This window comes from Eucyclogobius newberryi, unplaced genomic scaffold (assembly GCF_026437365.1).
Source record: "Eucyclogobius newberryi isolate DKJ021-1_F unplaced genomic scaffold, fEucNew1.0.hap1 SCAF_3, whole genome shotgun sequence".
NCBI lineage: Eukaryota > Metazoa > Chordata > Actinopteri > Gobiiformes > Gobiidae > Eucyclogobius > Eucyclogobius newberryi.
Window position 1 is genome coordinate 18,406,159 of NW_027315945.1, and position 9,157 is coordinate 18,415,315.

The 9,157-nt window shown below is 41.2% G+C and overlaps 1 protein-coding gene across 4 annotated transcripts in view; it reads right to left on the reverse strand.

Annotated features, from left to right (window-relative positions):
- LOC140374668 (intermembrane lipid transfer protein VPS13B-like) overlaps positions 1 to 9,157 on the reverse strand; it is a 285,793-nt gene that overhangs the window by 28,349 nt on the left and 248,287 nt on the right. For all 4 annotated transcript variants that reach the window (XM_072461641.1, XM_072461642.1, XM_072461644.1 and 1 more), the window contains exons 47-50: positions 7,505 to 7,660; positions 3,878 to 4,144; positions 1,545 to 1,628; positions 991 to 1,166 (exon numbers count right to left, since the gene is read on the reverse strand). In XM_072461641.1, the coding sequence (XP_072317742.1) occupies positions 991 to 1,166; positions 1,545 to 1,628; positions 3,878 to 4,144; positions 7,505 to 7,660 (683 nt within the window). The remainder of the gene's footprint in view (positions 1 to 990; positions 1,167 to 1,544; positions 1,629 to 3,877; positions 4,145 to 7,504; positions 7,661 to 9,157) is intronic.

The following is a 9,157-nucleotide window of genomic DNA, read 5'->3' on the forward strand; positions in this document are numbered from 1 at the left end:
ACTACCTTCTGTGTCATCTATGATGTTTATGATTCAAGACCTAACCTTTGTGTAGCCTTTTTCAGTGTATCTCAAATGACTGTAAATGGTCACAGTTACTAAATAATGTCAGCGGACACTGGAGGCATGGTGGGTTGCTTAAGGACACGGTAGTGTACACTGGTGACCTTTGGTTCTGTGGGCAAATGTTCTACCAACTGAGCCACTGCTGAACGTGCTCGAATAAAGCAGGTCTCCAGTGGCAGAGGGCTGATGTATGTGGGACTTTGCCCATGATGAAGTGGTGACTGTCACACTTCCCCTGACGTCCCGGGACGATCACAGAGACAGACCACACACAGATAGGACACATGTGCATGTGGCATTACTCATCAGCCCGCCCCTGCAAACATGTACGCCATCACAGATAAATACTCTTCCAATACATGCCAAAACCTGCTTTCTGTTAGGCCCGGTATCTAAATGAGCACAATTATGGTTCTGATCTGACATGATGGAAATGGAGCTGGTTTGTAGCAGCTGCCAAATAGACTTCCTTTTGCCTAAATATCACTCCCTACTGTCGTCATATTGAGTCAGACAAAATGGAGTGGGTGAGTTTTAAGTAAGTGTCTTTAACCATCTGGCTAAATAGATGCATAAAAAGTCATTGCAGGAGACAAGTGTCAGAGTTTTATGGTAAAATGAGCTGTTTGACAATGAGATAATGCAGTTGGATTTGTCACTGTTATGAGAAAGTGTACAAGTGACAAGCTGGTAAATGTTCTAAAAATTCACGACTGTCAAAATCGGATTGAAAAAACAAGAATATGATCTAATGCAATCATGGAAAAAGTTTGTATTTACTACATTGTACATTGAAAACAGTTTATTCTGAGAGAAGATTTGGGATGCAGTTGCCGTGTAATATAAGTCTATAGAGGCTCCATGTGTCACTGTTCATATAAATAAAAGGATATTTACTGAATACATTTTTATGTGAGTATTTACCTGGCTTGGAAGGTGAGGTGGTGTGTTTGGTCTGCCTCTGTGTTGAGCAGTGACTCTTGGTGGCCCTGTCCCAGGACCAACTGACTCTCTCTCAGTCCCAGATTCCTCTTCTCCACATGGACAATCACAGGGTCAGGGAGGTGGCTTCGCATCACAAACAGAGGGCTGAACACCACCTAAAACATACATTAATATAATGTATAATAATAATGACAAGATGTCTTACGATGCATTCAGACCGTGGTGTCAAAATTGTTCCAAACCCCTCTAGTTGGACGTCCATGTTTTTGAGGGCAGAACCCTGGAGACACTTGTTATTGACGCTCTGGACGCACGGTTGAACTACACCCAAATCCGCCTCTCACTGTCTTGTGCAATGACTGCTACATTTGATTGGTTGACGAGCTTCAAACTTTGCCGAAAATTCAGATTCAAACACTCCTCCAAACGCTCAATACGCGTCCACATACAGTGCTTTGCATGTAAACTCGGCGCCTTAACGCCGCGGTCTGAATGCACCATTACTGATTTTTTCCCCCTCCTTCCAAACTCACCACTCTCTGTTGCATGTTAGTATCAGGTTCAAGAGTTATGAGGGAGCACCAGACATACAGCAAAGATCCACTGGAACAAGGCACCTGCAAATGCAAAACAATTAACACCAATAGAAACCAAACACCAGCAACTGCAGATACTCCTATGAGTATAGTGTATGTGTGAACTAAGTATGTCAAAGGGCATCTAAGGCAAAATACTCCTTACATGTAGTATTTGCAGCATTTTTCTCACTGACATTATGTTTATAGCCTCCATCAGTAACGCATTATTGTCCTACAAAACATAGATTCTTGGCTTCTTTTGGTGGTAAAAATTTGAGCCCTGACTCATAATGTCACAACGGAGCGGACTGAAGAGTGCTAATGCCAGATCTGAGACCACTTGGGGCAGTAAAATCTTTGTGAGGTTTAATGGCTGTGAATGAACCCATAGAGGACCAAGATGTTTTATTGTGTCATTGGTGTTTTCTCCTCGCTCCTCGTTAAAGGCCCTCTGATGCCAAAGCACAGAACAAACAGCTCTGTTTTATGACGTACAGGGGATTTCACTGTTAGGGACAACAAAATACTGAGGAATATGGCGCAAGCAAAACAGCCTCGTTAGACATGGGAGGGTCCAATTTTGGCAGAACAAATCGTTGAGATATTTCCAGGACATAATATATCCCCTAAAAATAGTACCACTGGTCATGTACTGCTAGGAATGCCTTTTACAAATAAATGGCATTTTCAACCTTGTGCAAAGTAACTGTGTTGTTAATTTGAACTGTGCATGTCTATTATATAGGCCGGAAAACGAGGTCACAATAACCTCCTGTGCTTTGTCAAAGAGTAAGAACAGGGGCAAACAGTATTTTGTGTGGGAGGAAGGTGAGATACAGGAGGCACTTCAGATGGATTATGGGACATTACAGACTAACAGCCAGAATTGGACTGGGGAGGGATTCAGACCATGTAGCAGGTGGATGAGCCGAGTGCCAAAAGGGTAAAGTAAATACTGAAGAGGAGTTAACTATAGCAAGACGGATGATGCAGAGAAAGCAGGACCGCGGGAGGAAACCAGAGAGTGAAATAGCAGTAAAAGACAGAGATCGAGAGATCTAAGCACTCAGCTACTCCAGCAGGCAGCTCTCTCATAATGAGCCAAACTTCACATGTGAAATGTGAAAGGAACAGATAACAGACGGAGCTAGAGAAGAGTCATGTACACGCTCAGGCTGGGGTCCAGACCAGATCCACCAAGACACAAAGACTTTCAGGAACAGAAAGGAAGGCTAGGATAAGTTACTGTGTTTGCTGTTTGTCATTTCGCCTTTTAAAAGTTAATCTACGGTCGATTACTTTCATCATGTTGTTCAATTGTACAAAAGGCACATTTGCAAGAAAAAAAGAAGCTTACTCAACAATGCATTAAGATGGTGATCTCAGTTACTTACTAAATGATATATATAGTTGTATTAAAATCTGGCACAGATCTGGAGCTCTCCAATATTACTAAACACAGAAGCTGAGAAAGTGACTGGGCTTGTATTAACAGCATGGTGCTCATATCTGAATAAAAACAGAAAATACTTTGCTAGAGTAGAATAATATGCACAGGGCCAGTAACAGCAGGAGGAAGAGATGGAGTGATTGTTTGGCTTTAATCCAGCGGTGTGAAAGTGGCTTCAAAGGTTCTCCCTGTGCCCACATATCAGCTAGAGTTTCCTGTCCATGGTTAGTTTTGTTATGAGAGAGCATAAACTGTATTTTCTGCCTATCAACATCTTTTTGGGTTTGGGTTAGAAAGTGTGGGGCCTTTGGTGAGCCATATTGGAAGGACAGAACTCAAAAGGCAGAGTGGCAGCAGTACGGAAGACGTGCCACTGTGGCCACCCAGGAGGGGCCCAGGCATCTCGTCCCAGTTGGTGGTCCTGTCCCGAGCTTCAAACGAGAGCAAAGCTGGTGAAGGTAGTGGTGTTTGCATCGTGTCTATTTATGTTTCTGTGTTGGAACGCTTTCATGAGTTTGAATATTGATAAATTCTGACCAAGAATTTTCCCAAAACGTGGGACAAAAATACATCAAAGTGAAACTTTTTCCTTCCTCTCATCGGTCAGTTGTGGGTAGGTTCAAATGATCCATTAGAATAGGAATATGGTACAAAAATGTGTCTTGTATCACTAACGCCTCTTAAGTTGCACTGCTCAGTTCAGTTATTACCAGTCCAGTTATAATGTAAAAACTCTATGCAGTAGTGGATACGTGTGGTTAATATATAGTACAAAATATAATATAAAAACACAATTGACATGTATTTGTGTGGGTGAAAAGTGGTCTCATCACCTTACCTGAACCACAGAGCAACAGGACGTCTTGTCCCTCCTCTCCAGCTGAACGTCCTGAGACCAGTCCTCATCTCCTTTGGCCCGAAGGCACAGTTCGGTCATCTCGTCATCCTCCAGCACATAAGAGGGCAGTTTACCCCCAGCATCCAGGCAGTCACAGTGTTCCTTCACCACCGTCTGACTGTCGGAGCCCACGTAGTGTTGCACCACTCGCAACTCAATGTCCTGGCTCAAATAACTGCACATCACCTGCCTGCCACAGATTATCACCTATAAAAACAGAGAAAACAACCTTAACTTAGTCAGACTTTGTTGATCGACCAGTATAATTAGGTGAAAACATTCAGCAAATGGTGAAATTCGGGGCTTAAACCCATGACGTGTCAGTGGCAACAACCACATGCTACGCTTCAAACCACTCCAACACCGGCGAGCTCAAGAAACAGTAGTTTAAGCTGCAATGAATATAAGTGCTTGTACCAGTAGTAGCTGTTGCCGTTACAAAATATGGGATTCTACAAGAAACTGAAGATTTGTTCCATTGGATTAAGAAACCACATGCAAGCCACAAATAATGATCACGTTTTCCTCTGTTTAGAACATTTGTGCCACTGGTTGGATAGAGTAAGCAGCTAGTTCATAACTTTTTTATAATATAGACAGACTTTCGGGTTTTGAGAAAAAAAACCCAAATCAAAATACATTTTTTTCCAACATGAAAGAAGATCATAACAATTAAAATTGTCTCAAACATATTCCTTTATACGGTTTGAAAGATTAAAGCTAAGGTAGCAGTGATATGTTGTGGAAGGACAGCGGCAAAGATGACGAGTTATAGACACAACATGATTTGATTGATCATCATTTATAGAAATAAGCAATTGACAAACAGCCATATACAGTACAGTTTTTAGTATAGTTTTCATGGTAATTAAATATATCGAAGCCAAATCATTATGTTCTGGTTGATACAGGTTATTGTAGAGCAGTTGTCAAATGTCATTTAAAAATGCTATATATTTTGGTAAAAGGCCATGGATTAAACATTAAACACAACTTATCATAAGGACTTCTCGGCATCCAAGACTAGGACTGACCAAAGTTACAGTCTGTTTTCTAATCAAATCTGTCTTCTGATGGTCTAAAGCGCTAAGACTGGTTCATATCAAAGCCTTTGTGTGTGACATGTGAGTGGTCCTCTTTTCATTTCCAAAGGTCACACTCCATCTCTTTATTTTCTGACATGTCTGTGCTGATACAAACCACATATAAAGTTGATCCACAATGGCTGGTATATAGCACTTTCTGATGCATGCGAAGCCACGCTCAGCCAGGCCACAGCTTCAGGGGACTAGCACTTTAAAAGGGTTTTGTTTCCCTGGTAAATGTATGGCTTATGCACTGGAGCAGGGCTGTGCGTGTGCTCTATAGTTGGACTGTGGTCATGATAATAATCTTGAATTGAAGTGTTTGCTCAGAAAGACATGCATGCCTAATTTCTCCATCCATCAGTGCTCTGTCCCATCTGTACACAGCCGCAGATCAGTAGCGGAAACAGGCAAAACAAACAGATTTTCTGCTCTGTCCAAAAAAACCTGAAAAATCTAACATGGCAACATGAAACATTAGACGCATTTTTTTATGTACAATTCCGGTCAAGGCCAGTCACTCATGTACACTTTCAGCAAATTATTGTATTGCTATCTAAATACACATTTGAATTTATATAGCTTTGATTAATCATTATTTACATGTATTTCATTTTCTAATTGTACAGTCAGTGTGGATAATTAACTTGGCTCACGCCAGATCGATTCTGTCTCTCATTCTGAATAGACTTCTTCACATGAATCAATCTGGAAAGGCTCTCACCGAAAGCCGTCAGGAAGAAACGTCAAAACATCGGAAGGAGCAGAAAGATCTAAATTGTGTTAAATCCAGTGTTCAGAAGAACACAACCCTCTTACTAATCCACAAATGTTTTTTGAAAAACAAAATAGTCCGTATTTCTCCTAAAAGTGGGGCAGTCGGCGCCGCCATGTTTGTTTCTGCCCAATCTGCTCTGTGATTGGTTCCAGTCCCACTTGTGGGCCCCAACTGCCATGTGATTGGTCCGTTGAACCACTGGTGCGGACTGCAAACGAATCAGCAGGAGCCTAACAAGATGGATTCTCAAGAGTTTGTGAACTCACAAAAATCGCGAGAATTCATATTGGTGGCAAGTAAAAGAAAGCTTAGTAATTTAATATGTAGGCGCTTTCTTTCTTTGGTGCCTGCTGTACCAATTAACCAATATATATATATATATATAAGTATACTAATTCATAAACAGATTTCTTCAACATGCATAACATGCAACTCTGAGTGAACAATGGTAAAATACATCTTCATTTATGGCAATTATGAAACAAACAATTCTTCTCTTCTACAGTAAATTCATATTTTCAGTCTTCTACCGTAGAGGCAACAAATTTCATCTATGACTGTGTGTCGCCTATTTGAGGTGACATTCAAAACATATGACAACAACAGGACCAATGCGTAAGCAAGGTCTGAAATGGAACAAGGAAGTCATTTGAGTCTGTTTTGTCTGAGGTACGAAACGAAAACGACAAGCCCCACACAACACACTATTTACATAACAATGTGTCACCACTGCAATCTCACGGAAACATTACAAAACCAAAGAGAAAACTACAGACATGGCTAAGATCTGTGTTATTGGTGCTAAACACATTGTTTTTGACTGGCCGTGTGGATTGAAAGGGTACATTGTGTTTGCAGCTATAAAACACATAGAGAAATATAACAACAACGACATCATAAAAGGAGATTTAGAGGCGCTTATCCCAAAATGTATGCTGGGAAAATGCCAGCCTCTGAAGTGACACATCACAGTGGCACCAGAGACAAAATGTAGCAAATCAGCTTCTGCTTTTGGTAAAATCGCAACCACTTTAAAGATTTGTTGCAGGTTTAGTGTAAGTGGTACCAGACTAACGCGTTATAATAATGCGTGTATGTATGACACGCACATGGACTTTCAATAGGAGATTAGTTATACCGCTTTCACTTTGACTTTACATCAAGACAAACATAAACAGAAGCAGTCTCTGGTTTTAAAATGGACACCAGATACGGAATGGTTCAACAAAAGCGTTGGGCTTTGGGTGAAAAATACAGTGTGAAAGATTTGTCAAATACATATAATTTGAATTGACTGGGCCATTAGATAAACCTCATGAATACATTATTTATTATACTTTCCTGCTCATGTAAAGAAACTGGCATCTTCATAGTGTCTTGGCTAAGACTTTTTTATACCTGATGAAATATACGGTATGTGCTCTGAGACTGACCCATCCTTCAATTGGGCAACCACATGAAGATCAGGAAAGCCTTGTCCATCTAGTGTGATAGGACAGGAATACAGATGAAGATAAATCTACTGCGCATGTTTTTGGTTGAAAGGGAAGATTGTACACCTTGGAAGAAACCCAAACCCAGAAAGAGAACATGTTATCAAACGCATAATCTGGCCATAAATTACATTTTTGTGAAATAATTGTTGTCTTTGTTTGGTCGTAGTGTTAGTTTGGATTGCTCTTGAGGATGTGTTTGATTTGGTACCTGTCTCTGCACTCCGGTGAGCTGCTGGATCTTAATGATAAGCGAGGCGGTGCGGCCCTTGTACTGGATGGTTCGCAGTAGAGTGCCCACGTTGTCGATGCTGAAGGCCTCAGACCAGCGCCAATTCCCCCAGCCCTCGATACAGATGTGCAGCAGCTGTGGGCACATACACATACAGAGGTTGATCACTTTTGCCTTTATTTATCCTGCATGCAACAGAAAACTAAACAACTAGGCGGTGTTTAGAAGAGGCTGGTAGTGAAGAGACGTGGTTCCTGTTTAGTGGTAAGCCGGCTGCTTGTTGGATGGAGAAATGGTGGTCCGTATACAGTGGAAAAGGCCTGATGTGGAAGCCCATTATAACTGTGCGGCTGGATTTAGGAGGCTCTGTTCTCGACGCGTCTAAATAAGACTTTTTCAACTTCACTGTTTCTGGAGCATCAGAGAGTGTTTGGCAGTAAACACGCTGACCAACTAACACAGCACTGCAACATGCAAAGTACCCATGTGGGAAAGTGGGTTAAACCTACGCAACAAAGCATGTCGTAGAGGCCACTAAGTTACAACTTTTACCTTGATGAAGTGGGAGTGAAAAATGGCTTTGAATGGCTAATATTTAAGGTGGGAATAATTACACATGTTGATAGTCATTCAATTTGCTTTGATGGATATAATTCACTCATAGTGACAGCAAGCAGCTAACTTACCAGCCACACTTCTTGCATAGAACCATAAGAAAATATTTTTGCTATATCCAAGTAGCTAAATGCATGTACCGTGAATACAAAATTAGGATTTTTTTCAGCCAATACTGATATCAAGATATCAAAATTTAGCAAGGCCCACAAATTCATGTCATACATACGAGTTATGGTTAAGTTCTCAAATTAACTTTGGACTTGTAAACATATTAAAACAAAATGTATTTATCGCACAGCCACATTTCAAGCTTCATTGCTCTTCTGTTTACATTTTAACTTTTATTCAGACACATCTGATGCGTGCAAGGTGCATAGAGATTTGGACAAACAAAGCACCTATATATCGACCATCCTAACAATGAACTGAAGAGAACGGAATTCAAAGTCCTTTTAAAAGGTGAAAAGGCTATGTCAAAATAAATGGTTAATTGGTTAATAGTTGAAGTTTTCTCCGGGATATTTGCCAAAACATGGTAGATTAGAGTGATAGAAGTGGTCAGGGGTCCGCTGAGCACATGTGGGCTGCAGTGAAGTCATCTGTCTGCTTCTCTGTACGGGACGCCACGCTCTATGACAAGGAAACTCATTTGTCAAACAATGAATGTGTAGTCATGAGATTATGGTCACAATACAGGAGCCGAATCATAAATACGAGCAGAGATCTGAGCCCTTGTCCCCCTCCCGAGGGGCCCGGAGTGACCCCAAAGCAGACTGAACTTTCTGTGTTGGCCGACAAAACCCAAACGTGTAAGGGGGGACATGAGAAACACAAAGAATGCTTGTGAGTGAGATGGAAGAGACGGGATGGGGCTCCGGACAATCCCAGGGGAGGACAGACTAAAATCAGACGCCTGCAATACATTTTTGAAGAGTTACACTTTGTCTCGTCACCAAATGTGCTGAGCATTTGGCCAATCTCTTTAAAGTAAAACAAATTACTGCTTGGGTCAGA